We start from the raw sequence: 19,134 nt of genomic DNA, 5'->3' as shown, positions 1-19,134 counted from the left end.
GAAATTGTGGAATAACATTCAAACATTCTAACGTGCAAATAAAGCACTTTAAATGAAGTTGTGTCCTATTGTTTTACTATTATGTGTATCAACAACACCTTCGCGGGGCTAATTGTTTTGAATTTATGTTAGATGTTAGCGCATTAACCGCGCCTAGTCACATTATCTGTGGAGCTCCGCGTATCGGCGTCATCTAACATTACATAAAGACAATAATCTATTATTTGCACAGAAATGCCACGCACTTTTTGGTGCTTGCGTTTTCCTTTAAAATGGAGTTTTTTCCAATTGAACATTACTTTTTATCAAATTATCAACATGAACGCTTGTATTGAATGCCAACAACCTGTTATCGAGAATCAAGAAGGACTGCTATGTGAGGAGTGTGATAGATGGCAACATCGCGAGTGTGATAGTGGAGTGACGCGAGCAGAGTATTTAAGAGGAGTGGAGAATGGTTATATTGAATGGAGTTGCCGACAATGTTCTGAAAATGATCAACCGATGCCAGATGAAATCGATGTGTTTGCCGCCGACCTGGGACAGTTTGTTGAGCCAGAAGTACATCAGGAAGTCGAGATGGAGAATCCTTATCCACAGCCGAATCCTGTGGCAGGAAATGACGACGAGGGTGACGAAATCCAGTACGTAGTGGAGGAAGGCACATCGGCGAAAGGAAAGGTAAGGGTGTATTTTATATAGCTCTTTTCATAGTTCAGAATTTATTTTTGTTATTCATTCATTCATCTTTTATTTCGGAAAAAAAAGTAGATCCGTCTAGGATATAAAAGGAATTGATTTAATTTACATTCTTATTGTTATTTTAAATAATTATACCGTATTAGATAGTATTTGTTTCAGTGCTTATACATGTTATTCTTATGTAATAATATAAAGCAATCTCCGGAAGAAGTGAGGCAGGTCCAATTATAAATTAATATTTTAAACTTTATTTGTTGATCTTCTGAAGCAAGTTCCAACTGTTGAAACATGATTTGCCTAACTTTTCTTTGCGTTTGATTTATTATCATATGACATTTTTATTTAACAGGCAACTTTGATAGATAGCCTAGGATACCAATATACAAAGAAGGTTGATCGGAGGCGGGCGAACACAACTTGGCGGTGCTACCGTAGGACTCCTGCCTTAACCTGTAAAGCAACGGTTTTAGAAAGAGATGGGGTATATACTAGAGGACTCCACGAGCACATATGCGGGATGATGCCAGGTACGTGCATTTATAGTTTTTATCATCTCACATCCACATTTTTTTTTTATTCAGCAATATATTATGCATGGCAAAATCAAATTTTTGATAAAGTACACCACGTATATCTGTTCCGAAAACTGTTGAGTTTCTCGAAAACTGTTGAGTTTCTCGACGTTTCGATCAATATAAAACTAAAAAAACATGTTTGCAAATCATGCGCTTTAACTCAAAATGATCGTGAATTAATGATTAATAATGTGTGTATTTCTTTTTCCCTTTCATCTTTACTCTACAGGACGTGGTAAGGTGGCCGTGATCCGTCGTAAGATAAAAGCTACAGCTCTGGAACGACCTTTCGACTCAGCAGCTGAAATCGTGGACACCATAATGCGTGATGACATCGGTGTTGGTCAAATTGCTCTTCATCCTACTCTGCCTAAACCTTCCAGCCTCGCAAGACAAGCCAACCTACGACGAAAGTTGTCCAGACCAAGGCATCCGTCCAACTTGCAATTCGAACTCCAAAACCAACATATAGCACCAGGCTTTCTTCGAGACGATGTGGTCATTGATGGTGGACGGCATGTTTTATTTGCAACTGATGCTATGATGGACATACTGGGAAGAGCAAGAGTGTGGTAAGAATTTTTCCCTGTACACTTTCATTTTGTTTAAATTACAATGTACATACTTGTTTTATAACATTTTTAAAACTATCTTTACAGTTTCTTTTTTTTTTTTCAAAAACACCGCCGCGCGCCACCTATAATGTAGCCTCAGCTCCTCCTAATAAAAAAATAAAAAAACCAGAGCCATATATATATGGCTCTGAAAAAAACCGCTGTGTACCGCCCTCTCTGTTATGACTCGGTGACCTTAAAATAAACAACAGCTATTACACATGTTTTTTGTTATGATTTTTGCGATCAATCAATCAACAAGATGAAGCCAAGCTTGCTACAGAACAGTAAGCATACAGTTACGTAGGCCTAGAAAATAAAATGAGTCTTGATGATAGAAAGAGCTTCTATGTTTGTAGCTGTTACTACACCCATAACATATTTTTACCTAAGTTGAAACTGCATGTGACGTATATAGATGATAAAATATTTGCTGATATTTGGAAACCGGTAAAACCTGTTGCTGCCAAATCTTCTTTTTAACTAGACACTTAGGCTACTAGGCCTAGACAGCAGAGCCTAGTTAAGTAGAACTAGTAGGCCTGTCTAAACTAACCCTACCCTAGACCTAGGCCTTTATTTTGGAAATTAGATTTTTGCCGCTGTAGCCATACTGAAAACATATATGATATAGGCCTTATAGTCTAGGGTATGCAGTATTTTTATAATTTACATGCACAGGTCAAAATTAACAAATTATACATTATGATGGTAGTACTGTAGTAGTTTCCATAAGTGCTCCGTTCAAGCACTGAGTGAGTACATATATGGTATGTAATTTAAATGTGAATGGGAAATGGAGAGAAACAAGCTTCAAATTGGAGCTACTGTATAGTACATATAATATTAATAATAAAATGTGAATTGTTTGTATTATTTTGTAGATTCTTAAAAACAAAAGGTGTGACAATGAAGAAGGATTCACAGACGTTCTGAGAGTTGTAAGTAATTGATGTTTTAATTTATGTAATTATGTTAAGTTATCTGGCTGAAGTAGCAAAATACAGTTCATGTGTAGCAGAATACGGTACCTGTGTAGCAGAATACGGTACCTGTGTAGCAGAATATGGTACATGTGTAGCAGAATACGGTACCTGTGGAGCAGAATACGGTACCTGTGGAGCAGAATAGTGTACATGTGTAGCAGAATAGTGTACATGTGTAGCAGAATACAGTACCTGTGTAGCAGAATACAGTACCTGTGTAGCAGAATACGGTACCTGTGTAGCGGAATACGGTACCTGTGTAGCAGAATACGGTACCTGTGTAGCAGAATACGGTACCTGTGTAGCAGAATACATTACCTGTGTAGCAGAATACAGTACCTGTGTAGCAGAATACAGTGCATGTGTAGCATAATAATTGTACATGTGTAGCAGAATAATTGTACATGTGTAGCAGAATAATTGTACATGTGTAGCAGAATAATTGTATATGTGTAGCAGAATAATGGTAACAAACAAGAAACGTAGACAAGTTATGAATGAAGACAAGTTTTGATAATTATTATATTATAAACATATATCATGTGAATTGTCAATAAACTCTTCTAGGAATAAAACAGAATTTGGCTCATGCAGACAATTTTCCTCATAGTGGGACTTTCAAATGCAAAACTATATTTTCTTTATTTTATTTCATACCATTAAACACATGTTATCTCACTAACAATTCATTTCAGGTTAAAACAGAAGTAGAACGTAGAAAATTACTTGGCCAAGATTATTTAAAGAGAAAAGAGACAATTTTAAAACATTACACACCACTCAATCAAGAGATATACAAACTACAGGTATGGAATTAAGTAGTAAAAAAATGAAAAGAATATTTTACCTGTTAACTACACCTTGCTGACGGAATACAACTATGAATGCATGTCTGATTTTGTAAAGACCAACTATTACAACAAACGTTTATCTTGACTACTTGTCTCACTACAACTGACAAGGACAACTTCCCCCTTTAGTTATATTTTTAGTTAAATATCTTGACTAAAAATATTTAAAATAGTTGGAAAGTTTTTCTTCTTTATGGTATTATATTTTCTCATTGAAATTGTTGTAGATTTCATTTCTGAGCCTAACATTTCTGGAGTTGGTTGAACATAGCAAGCAGAAAAATGCATCAATGCAAAGTTTGATAAAACTCATAAGTACTGAAAAAGGTTTGTTGATAGTTGACCTATTGTAATCAAATTCTATAAAAAGTTAGTAAAGGATTCTCTGATTGCCATATAATAACTGTACATTGTGAAGCTCATTCTGCCATGGAGCAGTAATCGAAAAAGATAAAAATCGAAGCTCCACACTAGTATAGCAGGCTTTCCTATATGATTAAAACTATTTGACAAAAAGGCATATTTCAAACACATTAAAGGAAAAGTCAAGCACACAAAAAATGGTAAAATTACATGTTTTTTCATTGTTATTTTGTGAACAATGGATGTTCTATAACTCAAAATGGCATTCAAAAACTTGTATATTTACTGTAATTATGTTTCATGTTTCACATTTAACTGTTTTTTTTATGTAGGAGAGCGTATTTATTCTTTTCTAGTATTTACTGAAGAGTTTTGTAATTCATTTAAAGAAGAAATAGAACATTTTGAAAACACAGATTTACCAAAAGGAAGACCAAATACAATGAACAATTATGGTGTAAGTGTGGCTACCGTAAATGCCCTGCTTTGCATAAACTACTCAAACCCCCCACCCCACCTCAAATTAACTCCCCCTACCCCATACAACATCATTTGGTATAAATGCCCTGCTTTGCATAAACTACTCAAACCCCCACCCCACCTCAAATTAACTCCCCCTACCCCATACAACATCATTTGGTATAAATGCCCTGCTTTGCATAAACTACTCAAACCCCCACCCCACCTCAAATTAACTCCCCCTACCCCATACAACATCATTTGGTATAAATGCCCTGCTTTGCATAAACTACTCAAACCCCCCACCCCACCTCAAATTAACTCCCCCTACCCCATACAACATCATTTGGTATAAATGCCCTGCTTTGCATAAACTACTCAAACCCCCACCCCAACCTCAAATTAACTCCCCCTACCCCATACAACATCATTTGGTATAAATGCCCTCTCATAAACTACTCAAACCCCCACCCCACCTCAAATTAACTCCCCCTACCCCATACAACATCATTTGGTATAAATGCCCTGCTTTGCATAAACTACTCAAACCCCCACCCCACCTCAAATTAACTCCCCTACCCCATACAACATCATTTGGTATAAATGCCCTCTCATAAACAGCCCGGAACATTTACTTTTTTCCTCAAATAAATGCCACCACATGCATTACACACAATATTGTATTATAACACATTTGTATAATATGTAGTAGAATTCATTGACTTCCATGATCTACAATTGACCAAGCATTGTGATTTTTACTGTATTTTATTACTTCTTGATATTGATTTTGTTTTTAAAGAATTTATTTGATTTCTTTGTTATGTAGAAGGATTGAAAATAAATAAAAATAAAATAAAAGCCACTACTATTAGTAAAGCATAGACCTGCTTAAAATTCTCAAAATGTATTTTGTTGTAGGTATTAATGAATGAATTGGGATTTGATGACTACTTCATCACACCTTTACGTCAGAATTACATAACTCCACTCGCTAGGCTCTTGTATCCAGACTGTGGTGGAGACTTGTTAGACTCTCACAAAGCTTTTGTTGTAAAGTACAAGATTGGAGAAGATTTGGATCTTAACTATCATTATGATAATGCAGAGGTCACTCTTAATATATCACTTACAAGTGATTTCACTGAGGGCTCATTGTATTTTGGAGGCATGCGTCATGTAAGTAAAAACAATGCCTGAATGTATCCGGTTATAAAAAACAAAGCAACGATTTGTATAATTTTGGCCCTGAACACCATAATTAAATGGTTTACATTCTATTTTAAGTAATACTTTATGACCAATATGATTTTTTTATTATGACCGATACAATTTTGTTATTATGACCGATACAATTTTGTTATTATGACCGATACAATTTTGTTATTATGACCCGAATATATATCGTATCGTATAAAATCAACTACTATAGCTCCGTCGGAATGTTGTCCGTTGATGGTTAATGAATAAAGAGCGATAGGCTGATTTGGACAGTGGGAATGTCTCGTATAAAATCAACTACTATAGCTCCGTCGGAAGGTTGTCCGTTGATGGTTAATGAATAAAGAGCGATAGGATGATTTGGACAATGGGAATGTATCGTATAAAATCAACTACTATAGCTCCGTCGGAAGGTTGTCCGTTGATGGTTAATGAATAAAGAGCGATAGGCTGATTTGGACAGTGGGAATGTCTCGTATAAAATCAACTACTATAGCTCCGTCGGAAGGTTGTCCGTTGATGGTTAATGAATAAAGAGCGATAGGATGATTTGGACAATGGGAATGTCTCGTATAAAATCAATTATAGCTCCGTCGGAAGGTTGTCCGATGGTTATTGAATAAAGAGCGATAGGATACGAATACGAATACGAATAGAACTTTATTGCAATCAAACGAAAGATTGAAGTTTAACAAAAGCGTTTCACTCAGAAAAATAAAATGCAATATACAAATATAAAAGACATTCAGAAATGTAGAACATACAATCAAAAAATTAAAACAAAATTACAATTAAAAATCACTTATTATAAAAACAATAAATATAAAATTCAAATTGTTAATGACATAGGCCTGCAGGATAAAAATTTAAAAGTATTAAAAATGTTTACAAATTTAAAAAATGTTAAAAACTTCAAAAATTTTCAATAATATTTACACACAAAGGTACGGAAGGTCGCGGAAACATAACACAAAATGTTTACCATTTTTGGAATAATCCGTGATTAATAATAAACGTTTTTGAACGGTTAGTTTTAACTCTAGGGATACAGAACTCACGGAGTCTTCTAAGATTATAAGCAGCAGAAGGAGCCTCCGGTAACAAATGATTCAATCTGTGACTGGGGTCTTTGATTTTAACAAAAAAATCCTTGCACAGTCGAACACGGCGGTCTTCTAAGGTAGAAAAACCAAGGAAGCTGCGGGCATCGGAATAAGTAGCATGCGGAAAAATACATTTAAAGGCCCTTCTCTGAATTTGTTCAAGTTGTTGATTCTGTTGCTTCGTAATATTTGATCCCCAAACTGGGGCCGCATATTCTAATATTGGTCTAATGATACTAGTATAAAATTGGACAAGTGCGGGGGCATCCAGGCCTGCCCTCCGCACCTGTTTGAGAAAGTACATTCTAGAATTACATTTACTAATCATTTGATCAATATGAGGTTGCCATGACAAATTATGAGAAATAATTACACCAAGAAGTTTAAATTCGTCAACACGTTCCAGATTACAATCTCCAACATGGAGTGGCTCAAAAGCAGTCTTTGACCTTTTACAACTAATTCTCATCTCTTTCGTTTTCTTAATATTAAGGTACATATTGTTATCCTTAGCCCACTGGACAGTTTCGTCAAGAGTGGTTTGGAGTACAGTTGCCCCATCGTTGCCGACGCGTTCATGGATGGAGGTGTCGTCCATGTATTTCATGCACGGCACCCCATCCAGAAGATCGTCGACAAAGATGATAAACAACATGGGCCCCAACCAGGATCCTTGGGGGATACCACCCTTAACGACTGTCCAAGGGGACAATTCATCGCCTAGTTTAACACGTTGTTTTCTATCACATAGAAAAGCATAGATCCAAGAGATTAGATGGTCTTCGACCCCTAAATTATACAACTTATCAATTAATATATTATGGTCAATTAAATCATAAGCCTTTTTGAAATCAAGCAATAATAATCTCATTTCATCTCCTTGGTCAGTAGCATTAAAGCATTCGGTTAACAAAAGTATAAGAGCGTCAGTGGTAGACACACCCTTAGAGCAACCAAATTGATTCAACTTGATTTTATCTTTAATTTGGACCCAAATCATTTCCCCTACGATCCCTTCAATAACTTTCATGGTGGTGGAAGTCAGCGAAATAGGACGCAAGTCATTCTAAAGAACCTTAGGTGGGTTAACCTTTGGAATGGGGATTATATCGGCTGACTTCCAAAGCATGGGGAGAACCCCTTCCCTTAAACTGGAGTTAACTATTGCACTTATTGGCTTGGAAAGGACATTGGCAAAATCACGTAGTACCCACGGAGGGATTCCGTCCGGGCCTGGGGCTTTATTACATTTCACAAGTTTAAGCTTAGACTCAATTGTCTCTGGCGTGATAATTAAATGGGGTGGTACTACAGTGTTACAATCATTGGTTTTTGGTTCAAGAGGTTTGAACTCAGAAGTCAGGGACTGGAAAAAACCACTAATTTTCGTGGTAAGATCGTATACGTTCCCGTTACATAATTCATTAGCCATAGTTTCAAAGTACTTAGTACCCTTTCCGAGATTAAGAAATTGTTTAATACCCCTCCACCAAGATTTAGAATCGGACGAGAATAACTGGGCAATACTATTACGATAAAAATCACCTCTCAAAGATTTAGCCATTCGGTTAGATAAGTTTCTAAGTTTCTTATATTCGGCAGACATGGGGTCAATTGCAAAAGCTGCTTGCCGTCTAGAAACGATACCTTTAAACGCATTATTAACCCATGGCTTATCTTTAAGAAGTCTTTTAATCGTTACTTGGGGGAAGTGTAAATTTAAGAGTTCAGAAATGTTCTTATGATACAGTTCAAACTGGTTACAGCATCCATCCATTCGATATAGATCTTGCCACCTAATGTTATTAATGTCGCGTTCGAAGTTTTCCTTGGCACCCGGTTTACAGCTACGTTTTGTATGGTAAGCGAAGACGTTAGGCGATTTAAATGTTCCTACGATTGGGGTGCATACGATGACGTTGTGATCAGACAGTCCTAAAGGTGATTCTTTAGTAGGTGCATTAAAAACATCGCTCATATTAGTATATATTAAATCAAGTGATGCGCGATCTCTAGTTGAAACTTTAACGATCTGTTTTAAGGGATACTTAACAATAAGGTTGTCTCTCATTCGGTTGAAGTCTCCTGTGACGATTATTCCTGATTCCGGATGTTTACTACAAATATAATCTAAACTCTGTGTAATGTGAGACGCCATTTCCCAATCATTATTTACAGAACTCTCCGGGTGATAGATAAGGCCGTAGGAGATGTTCGAATATTGTCGCGGCAAACGTTTTGGCCGGGTTGTTATCCACACACTTTCCAGTGATTCGTTATTAAGTTCAGACCAAACTCGATAAGATAGGTCTTCACGAACATACATGATGATACCTCCACCGCTGCGATTTTGCCTATCACGTCGCACCATCGAGTATCCCTCTAACTCTATCAACTTGTCAGGAAACGCGGGATTTAAGTGAGTCTCAGTAATTGCAATCACGACAGGTTTAGATTTCCTAACGCGTGTAGCCAGTTCATCCATTTTATTATTTAGAGATCGAGCATTTGTCATAAATAAAGAGGGAAGAGTCCATTTCCCATTAGAGAGTTCAACTAGATTATCTTGCTTAATCGTTCTACATTGACTTTTCGACGATCGGTGTTCCCCGTTTCTAGTTCTACGTGGTGTAATTCTAATCATAGGATGATTTGGACAATGGGAATGTATCGTATAAAATCAACTATAGCTCCGTCGGAAGGTTGTCCGTTGATCGTTGATGAATAAAGAGCGATAGGATGATTTGGACAATGGGAATGTATCGTATAAAATCAACTATAACTCCGTCGGAAGGTTGTACGTTGATGGTTAATGAATAAAGAGCGATAGGATGATTTGGACAATGGGAATGTCTCGTATAAAATCAACTATAGCTCCGTCGGAAGGTTGTCCGTTGATCGTTGATGATTAAAGAGCGATAGGATGATTTGGACAATGGGAATGTATCGTATAAAATCAACTATAACTCCGTCGGAAGGTTGTACGTTGATGGTTAATGAATAAAGAGCGATAGGATGATTTGGACAATGGGAATGTCTCGTATAAAATCAACTATAGCTCCGTCGGAAGGTTGTCCGTTGATCGTTGATGAATAAAGAGCGATAGGATGATTTGGACAATGGGAATGTATCGTATAAAATCAACTATAACTCCGTCGGAAGGTTGTACGTTGATGGTTAATGAATAAAGAGCGATAGGATGATTTGGACAATGGGAATGTCTCGTATAAAATCAACTATAGCTCCGTCGGAAGGTTGTCCGTTGATCGTTGATGATTAAAGAGCGATAGGATGATTTGGACAATGGGAATGTATCGTATAAAATCAACTATAACTCCGTCGGAAGGTTGTACGTTGATGGTTAATGAATAAAGAGCGATAGGATGATTTGGACAATGGGAATGTCTCGTATAAAATCAACTATAGCTCCGTCGGAAGGTTGTCCGTTGATCGTTGATGAATAAAGAGCGATAGGATGATTTGTACAATGGGAATGTATCGTATAAAATCAACTATAGCTCCGTCGGAATGTTGTCCGTTGATGGTTAATGAATAAAGAGCGATAGGATGATTTGGACAATGGGAATGTCTCGTATAAAATCAACTATACCTCCGTCGGAATGTTGTACGTTGATGGTTAATGAATAAAGAGCGATAGGATGATTTGGACAATGGGAATGTATCGTATAAAATCAACTATAGCTCCGTCGGAAGGTTGTCCGTTGATGGTTAATGAATAAAGAGCGATAGGATGATTTGGACAATGGGAATGTATCGTATAAAATCAACTATAGCTCCGTCGGAAGGTTGTCCGTTGATGGTTAATGAATAAAGAGCGATAGGATGATTTGGACGGTTAATGAATAAAGAGCAATAGGATAAATAATATATTGTATATATTTTTATGTTGCGTTTTTTTGTTTCCTTTCATTATTTTGCTCAATTGTTTTATTTTGGTTGCGCCACTAACTCGGATGTCAATATAAATTTGTGCTGTATTTGAAATAAATAATAAGGTATTATAAATGTATATTATTATTTATTGATAGCTGGGTTCAAATCTGGGTTGGGACGGCTTTTTCTCATTCTAAAACAGAGTTCCTTATCATAATAAAATAATATATGAATTTATTTGTAATAGCCTAGGCCCTAATTGCCATTGCATTTATTATTATTAATTATATATTATACGGTTACCCCTTAATTAATAAAGAGCGATAGGATGATTTGGACAATGGAAATGTATCGTATAAAATCAACTATAGCTCCATCGGAAGGTTGTCCGTTGATGATTAATGAATAAAGAGCGATAGGATGATTTGGACAGTGGGAATGTATCGTATAAAATCAACTATATTGATGGTTAATGAATAAAGAGCAATAGGATAAATAATATATTGTATATATTTTTATGTTGCGTTTTTTTGTTTCCTTTCATTATTTTGCTCAATTGTTTTATTTTGGTTGCACCACTAACTCGGATGTCAATATAAATTTGGCAGTGCTGTATTTGAAATAAATAATAAGGTATTATAAATGTATATTATTATTTATTTATAGGTCAGCTGGTGCGTTTACAATGGTTAATCCATCCATATCTGTGAAGATATATACACCAGGCCTAGAGAACCAATTACGGTTATTTAAATAAACGCAACCGCCCCACCCCCTCTTCCCATAAAACATCCCTTGGAATAAACGCCCCTTGAGTCTTGAATTGAGTCTATTTCGAATATAGTGTAGGGTAGGCTATTCGTAAGCTTTTTATGAACTAATCAAGTTCTACTACTCTAAATTGCATATTTGTTTATGTAGGATGTACAAGGCAGGCAATGCAATTTATTTTAGAGTGATTTCATTTTGTACATGTTTTAAATTGTATCTTGTATTATTGTTATTATTCGCCAGTTTCATAATGTATTTTTGTTTATGTTTTAATGTTTTTCATATGGACAAATAAATATTAGCAGTATCAGCACTTATTCTTTTTATTAACTATACCTACAGAAAACGTCGTTTAAGATAATGCTTTTGCTAAATAAATAGGAAATACGAATTAGCAATTTACACCTCCGCTAAGGTAAATTACAGACACACTTTAACAATGTGTGAAATATGGTGTTCCAAGTTAACTAGCTAGAGAAAGGTTAATCACCTTAATTGTGATTCATTAAATGTAGGCCTAGTACTTACATCAGTGTAAGATATCAACAAAATGCCCAGTTTTACCGTGACCATGTGCTGCCACCGAGCACTCGACATTCTACGCATACGATTACAGACTGTGCTTGTTATTAGCAGAAGGGTCAGATCCCTTCCTGGAATTGACATTCGTTATATTTTAGTTACCTAGGAGTGCGTTATGTTGTAATTAATAAATAAAAATAATTCTGCTCTTTAGTGCTACTTTAAAACGTTGGGAAGAATTAATGCTGCCTGTCTATTTAGCTTAAAATCAAGAAATGTCGTTGTGTCGCGACAGTTTGTTTTAAATAAGTTAATCTTTTGTACATTAAAACTAGTATCCAGTTATGATTGATTCTTGCTATACAGCTGCAAATTATACGACTTTTAGTGCTGGTTTTTCTATCTTAAACTTATATAAACCACAATGTATTCTTGCTAATAACAATTATTCATAAACATAAAGTTATAAAAAGTACAAGAACATTATTATCGATATTTTTTCTTAATAAATAAGTCGATCTGGTAGGCTTACAAGCATTGTTCTGCTTTACACACCTTGAGAAAAATAATGAAATCGTGAATAACAAACAGTGATACAGAAACTGGTGGTGCTTGTTTTCTATCTTTAAGTTTTAAATAGCACAGTGTATTATTGCTCCAATATGAATAATATAAGGAAGTTATACAAAGTACAATAACAGGCCTCTCATTGTTACCGATCTTTTTATCTAATAAACAAATCTTTCTAGTACCGGTAAATCGGAAGTGTGGTAATTGTAAAAGAAAAAATGAAACAAATTTATGCTCCAAATATTATTTGTTTTACAGCTTTATATAAGGCAGCTTTAAAAGTTCAACAATATTTACTGATTAATTTGTTTTAATAAATACTAGTAATTCGGAGAAAAAAAACAGGCGCAGCTTAAAAGAAAAATGAAACAAGCTCTGATTCGTGTATTGTTATGCCTATAAGGAAGTAAAGTAGTAGAAGTAAAGAAAACATAAAATCAATTACATTGTACAGTTGATTGTACATTACAGTATCACATCGATTTGGACATGGTTGGAATCTTTTATATTATGTACAATAATTATTTTTATTCATGCAGTTTTTTTTACAGAGTGCCTGACAATGTTATGTTATGTCCGTTCATTTTTTTTATTCAATCGAAAACAAAAGGGAATTAGAATTTTGAAAGTGTGCAATAAGCAATTATGTCCGATTTTAACTTATATTTTTAATAGGGCCCTATTATTTTTTATTAGACCTACTGTTCCACGCGTATATTTATATTATAAACCTATTAAATTGGTGTGAAGGTATGAACTTAATTCTTAATATTACCAAAACCAAAGAGATGATAATAGACTTACTGCAGAGCATAATGTATTAGTTGAAAGAATCATCCAATATAAATATTTGGGTACTATAACAGATAAAACATTACAATAGGAATCTAACTCTCTTATGATTTCCAAGAAGCATCTCAAAAACTCTACTTTCTCAGAAAGCTCAAGCAAATTGGAGTTGATAACTATGGAACGCCATTGCTGCCTCCGGGCCACAACCTTCAATTCTATTCGGTTCTTTTAGCATTCGGCACTTTTCTATTCGGCCCTTTACCATTACGTTCGGCTCTTTCAGCATTTGGTCCATTTCTATTCAGACCATTTACCATTACGTTCGGCTCTTTGAGCATTCGGCGCTTTTTTATTTGGCCCTTTCTCTATTACGTTCAGCTCTTTTTAAAAGAGCCGAATAGAATTAAAGTTTGCTTCCGGAGGCAGTGAAGGCGTTCCATAGATAACACTATTTTAATCCTATTTTATCAACTCTAGGTATTTTATCTTTTAGCATTGGATTTTTTTATGGTAAAATACTGAAAATGATAATAAAAATGCAGAAAATGTTATGATTATGAAAGACCCCACTTAACAGTTACATTACTGTTTTACGACCACCAAAGGCCAATCTATGTAGAACTAGGAAGTACTTTAATAATAATAATAATAATAAATAACATTTATAAAGCGCAAGAGACAAAGGTTTCAAAGCGCTTTGTAATAGCATGTATATGTACTTGCAGTAACCCGTGCTCCGCACGGTCTTTTTTTGCCTTAACATGTGGTTATATACTTTGCATGGGCAAGAATAAAAGCGCACTCTGATAAAAGTACTTTGACAAACTATTGAAAAAGATTTCATTTTATTCTTTTTATTTCGATTCTACAGAAAGAAAATAGGAAGTCACCAATGCATTTTCGAGTCAAAGAGGCTAAATACAGTAGCCCTATTATTATGTTTGAATGTATAACGGTATGAAATAAATCAATTCATTGCAACAAAAATACACAAATATATATATATATATATGAAAAATCAATACTCAGGTTAATAGTTCAACATATTTATTAACACTACAGACTGTTTCATGAGGTGTTAGGTTCTGAGTAAAGTTGGTAATTAAGTACAATGGTCATAGGAAGCTAATATATGCAAGCGACAGAACAAGTTGTACATTCGACTGTTCGACTTATCTATTAGGTGTCTTTAATTATTACTTTTGATATCTCAATAAGAATTTTCTTCTATGCCTGCATGTGCTAAATAATTGGTTCCTTTGATTAAGAGAGCAAATATCAGGCTTAGCTTATATATTATAACGAAACATTTCCCTAGCAGACATAGGTTGCAGCGTTTACTTATATTGGAATAAGGCTTACATTTGGCTAATACCCGTCATTTAATATTATATTTAATGCTGTCATCTTTAAGTTTCTAGTAGTTTTTTTAGTAGTCTTTACTTTTTTGTGTATACGTTTTTTGTCGAATTTGTGTTCTTCTTCAAACAAACTTTTTAGCTGCTAACGTGTGGGATGGTTATGATAGGCCTAATGTTGTAATACAACATGCCAAGGCGGATCCAAAGAGGAGGAGTGGATTAGAGTATAAAAATAGAACAAAATCACAATATATATAATTTCAGTTGTAGGCCTATGTTTACATAAAACAATATCATATACATGGCTGCAGTCGCGTGCTCAAGTTAGTGTTTACCGACCAACCGACCGACCAACCAACCAACCGACCGACCGACATAGTGAGCTGTAAAACAAATTATCACGAATAAAATTCGGAACTACTGTATTTACGTCCATTAATTTGTTATACACTATCCCTTCACTTTAAAATAAAAGCAATAGTGGATATGGAACTTTAGACTTTACTTTTTACTTTACGAAAATAAAAGACGCTATAAAGAAAAATTGTACTGTGTGAATTAGATGATGCGCGCAAAAACATAACAAAAGTATAAAATGCCAAACTATATTATTCTGGGTGTTTTTAGCGGTGTTTTAATTATTTTTTGATACAATAGAGATAAAATAAAAAAGTGGACAAAAATCGAATGAAAAACACATTGCTGCGGAAACACGAATTATGATATAACATACAACTCGACACCTGTATGTGAGCAATGGTATAACATAACATACAACTCGACACCTGTATGTGAGCAATGGTATAACATAAAATACAACTCGACACCTGTATGTGAGCAATGGTATGACATAACATACAACTCGACACCTGTATGTGAGCAATGGTATGACATAACATACAACTCGACACCTGTATGTGAGCAATGGTATGACATAGAATACAACTCGACACCTGTATGTGAGCAATGGTATGATATAACATACAACTCGACACCTGTATGTGAGCAATGGTATGATATAACATACAACTCGACACCTGTATGTGAGCAATGGTATGATATAACATACAACTCGACACCTGTATGTGAGCAATGGTATGACATAACATACAACTCGACACCTATATTTAAACGTACTAAATACAACATTAAAACAATATATGATATCCCATCTTGAGGACGAGACAATGAGTGTGGACACAGTGAGGATTGACAGATTGAGAACTCTTTCTTGATTTTGTGCGTGGTGGTGCATAGCCGTTCTTAGTTGATGGAGCGATAATGCATTATGTCTTTTTGCATCTTGCTTCAGATACCTATCTTTTTTTACCAAATGTTAAATAATCGATTACCCTCGAGAATGCGTCAATAATGTCAGTACCCATTGTAGTACATTGTAGGAGATTGTTAATAGACAACATTTCCGGTAACAGGAAAGAACTTTACGTGAAAATATATTTAAGAACAATATAAATATTTGCGCCTCCATTCTATAATCTGGGTTTATATTATCCAACGATAATACATCTTACTTTACAATTTAATTCCGAATGCAAATGTTGTTAATGGGATGGCTATACTTGTCTGTGTTATTATTCATACATCTAGATCCGTGGTTGACTTTTTAATAGGCTTGACAATGCTATACAATTCATTTCATAATTCATCATTTTCGCCGATTTTATCTTGTAATTTGTATTCATTAAACAATTCATACATTCACAATTCTTGAAGATTAACAGGCAAAACATATAGTTAACATACTTAGTATTTGTTACTGTACAATATTTTCAGATGTTTCCTTTTTAAACCTCACTTCCTGAACAAGACCATTAAGTTTGAAATTATGAACTATTTCTAATAAGGAAGTTCATCTTAAATGTGTTGAATTGGTGCAGGATAGGCATTTGTATCCTGTCTCAAGGTTGTTCAAGTCAAGTTTTGTTCCATGTAAGTTTACAGTTGCTGCTACCATCTCGTCCAAGTCAGAGGTTATTAGTGGATATTATCCTGTTTCAAGATTGTTCAAGTCAAGTTTAGTTCTATGTAAGTTTACAGTTGCTGCTACCATCTCGTCCAAGTCAGAGGTTATTAGTGGATATTATCCTGTCTCAAGATTGTTCAAGTCAAGTTTAGTTCTATGTAAGTTTACAGTTGCTGCTACCATCTCGTCCAAGTCAGAGGTTATTAGTGGATATTATCCTGTCTCAAGATTGTTCAAGTCAAGTTTAGTTCTATGTAAGTTTACAGTGTTATTCAAGTTTACAAACGCTACCCAGGCTACTTTCAAATACAATTATTTGGATTTAATCGTTTTGCTTTATAGTGATTTTATGTTCAATTGGTTAATAGATAGAAGGTATGTTATTTCTACATTATATTACTCTATGTTTAGAACGAGATTATTCACACTTTCTAGTTCATTCGGCGTGAGTAGCAACAAATTGACGACAATCATCACCCCTAAGTTAAAACATTGAATCAAATATTAACAAAATATACAATTGTATTTATTTGCATGGTATCGCACACGTTATTGTCTTACAACAATTAAATCATTTTAGGGTGGGACAGTACATAATTATAACATTCGTATCAAGCAACCGACTGGGGATTTAGTATTATAGGTCGCAACAGCCGTCCCAACCGATCTTGGTCAGTTATAAACATTTGAAAATAGGAATTATTATAGAATATTATATATTATAGAATCCTTTAACACCACCGATTGTTTGATTGATGGAGTGGAGCTGTACATGGCTACCAATCCAAGGGTCCTGGGTTCAAATCCTGTCATATGTCAGGATTTTTTTCTAATGACAAATTACAACCCCACTTCCAAAGACTTGTAATAGGACTGTGTTTATGTAGAGCATATGTTTCCTAAACAGGAAGAAAGTTATAATAATAATCAAGGTTTATTTATTTCAATTGTTGTCTTGCAGTTTAAAAAAACTGAATCACAACAATCGTGACAATTTATAAAAATTGGATAAATAATATAACATTTAACATTAAAATTTGCATCTCCATTAATCAACAACATACAATTACAATTTAAACTATACATTATATGATAAAATACAATGATTAAAACAGAAATTTGGAACTGTTTAGTATTGAATAATATTGCCCCGCGAATATGAATTGTAGTAAATTGCATTAGCCCCGGTTATTTAAAATATTTACGAGGTAGGGAATGGGGCTACGTTTGTATCGTTCTGTTTTGACACTGGGGATCGTATGGTGTTTCCTATTTTTTAAATTGTACTTATGGGTTTCTTCTCTTAGGGGTGGTAACCATTCTTTAAATTCAGAATTAAGAAGTAAAGAAGTACCAAACTTAATACATAATTCGGTTCTTCGTTCCTTAAGGGGTTGTAATTTTAAAATCGAACAAGCTGCTTCATATGAGACATAATTGTGGCCTAAGATTATTCGACACGCACGTTTTTGTACTCTTTCAATAGCATTGGTATGTTCATCGGTAAGGTGTGGGTGCCAAACCGGTGTAGCATATTCTACCACATGTCTAACGTAACTTAAGTAAATCATTAGAAGGTCAGGCTTTGGCAATGAAAATGTAGTGAGAAATTTGAGCATATGAATTCTACCATTAGCACGTTTGATCATATCTTGAACTTGGAGGTTCCATTTAAGATCAGAAATAATAATTATGTAGGCCTAGAATTTTGACGGAGTCAACCACATTGATAATTTCGTTATTAATACTTAATGGATCAATATTAAGTGCTGTTTTCATAAAAGTGACATTCATAGAGGCACATTTACTTGGATTAAGTTTCATAAAATTTGCCCAAACGGTTAACGAGTCCACTTCAATCTGCATATTGCGTCTATTGATATCGTTTCTAAATGTGGTCTCGATCATCGTCATATCATCAACATATTTAAGGGTGGTAATTTTGTTCGATATGTCAACATCATTATTCATGCAAAGGAATCCCAAAGGTCTTAGTTTAGTTCCTTGTGGGATACCTGCGCGGAGGGTGACAACTTTAGAGTTAACACCTTGGTAGGAGACGTATTGTGATCTACTTGTTAAGTCACATACCCATGGCATGATTTCTGGTCTAGCACCAAGTGAAAGCATCTTAGGTATTGCGATTAATGTTATCAAATGCTTTGCTATAATCTGTTATTAGTAGCCTAGAAATTGAATGGGGCTTTTCAGCGTGTTTTGCTAACGTATCTACTAGTTTAATGAGGTAGTGGCACGTTGATCTACCGGGGCGATTACCAAATTGATTGTGGTCGAGTTTTATATAGATGTCTCTCATCAGCCATTGAACGATAAAACCTTCGGCTGCTTTCGCAAAATGGTCAGTG

At 34.9% G+C, this 19,134-nt stretch overlaps 2 protein-coding genes across 3 annotated transcripts; both read left to right on the top strand.

The window, feature by feature from the left end:
- Positions 1–71: 71 nt before the first annotated feature.
- On the top strand, positions 72–1,903 carry LOC144835768 (uncharacterized). The gene is made up of 3 exons (XM_078690853.1): positions 72–681; positions 1,052–1,229; positions 1,507–1,903. The coding sequence occupies exons 1-3, from the start codon at positions 235–237 to the stop codon at positions 1,851–1,853; spliced, it is 972 nt and encodes a 323-aa protein (XP_078546979.1). The 5' UTR covers positions 72–234; the 3' UTR covers positions 1,854–1,903.
- A 270-nt stretch (positions 1,904–2,173) lies between these two features.
- LOC144835165 (2-oxoglutarate and iron-dependent oxygenase domain-containing protein 2-like) lies at positions 2,174–11,852 on the top strand. Of its 2 annotated transcripts, none has more exons than XM_078690226.1 (7): positions 2,174–2,341; positions 2,776–2,832; positions 3,573–3,683; positions 3,956–4,055; positions 4,448–4,548; positions 5,472–5,729; positions 11,435–11,852. In XM_078690226.1, exons 1-7 carry the CDS (start codon positions 2,213–2,215, stop codon positions 11,459–11,461), a joined length of 783 nt encoding a protein of 260 aa, XP_078546352.1. In that variant the 5' UTR covers positions 2,174–2,212; the 3' UTR covers positions 11,462–11,852. The 2 variants fall into 2 exon arrangements, with proteins under 2 accessions (XP_078546352.1, XP_078546351.1); XM_078690225.1 differs by having other exon boundaries at positions 4,424–4,548.
- The last annotated feature ends 7,282 nt before the right edge of the window (positions 11,853–19,134 follow it).

This window comes from Antedon bifida, chromosome 2 (genome assembly GCF_963402885.1).
Source record: "Antedon bifida chromosome 2, ecAntBifi1.1, whole genome shotgun sequence".
Lineage (NCBI taxonomy): Eukaryota > Metazoa > Echinodermata > Crinoidea > Comatulida > Antedonidae > Antedon > Antedon bifida.
This window is presented reverse-complemented; position numbering and strand designations above follow the sequence as displayed.

What these genes read in the sequence shown, in the direction of transcription:
- LOC144835165 (XM_078690225.1), top strand. Translation starts at nt 2,213, where the DNA reads ATGAGTCTTGATGATAGAAAGAGCTTCTATGTTTGTAGCTGTTACTAC. An exon ending in TTGCTGATATTTGGAAACCG is followed by an intron (nt 2,342 to 2,775) that starts GTAAAACCTGTT and finishes ATTATTTTGTAG; the next exon opens with ATTCTTAAAAACAAAAGGTG. An exon ending in AAGAGATATACAAACTACAG is followed by an intron (nt 3,684 to 3,955) that starts GTATGGAATTAA and finishes AAATTGTTGTAG; the next exon opens with ATTTCATTTCTGAGCCTAAC.
- LOC144835768 (XM_078690853.1), top strand. Translation starts at nt 235, where the DNA reads ATGCCACGCACTTTTTGGTGCTTGCGTTTTCCTTTAAAATGGAGTTTT. An exon ending in GCACATCGGCGAAAGGAAAG is followed by an intron (nt 682 to 1,051) that starts GTAAGGGTGTAT and finishes TTTATTTAACAG; the next exon opens with GCAACTTTGATAGATAGCCT. An exon ending in CATATGCGGGATGATGCCAG is followed by an intron (nt 1,230 to 1,506) that starts GTACGTGCATTT and finishes TTTACTCTACAG; the next exon opens with GACGTGGTAAGGTGGCCGTG.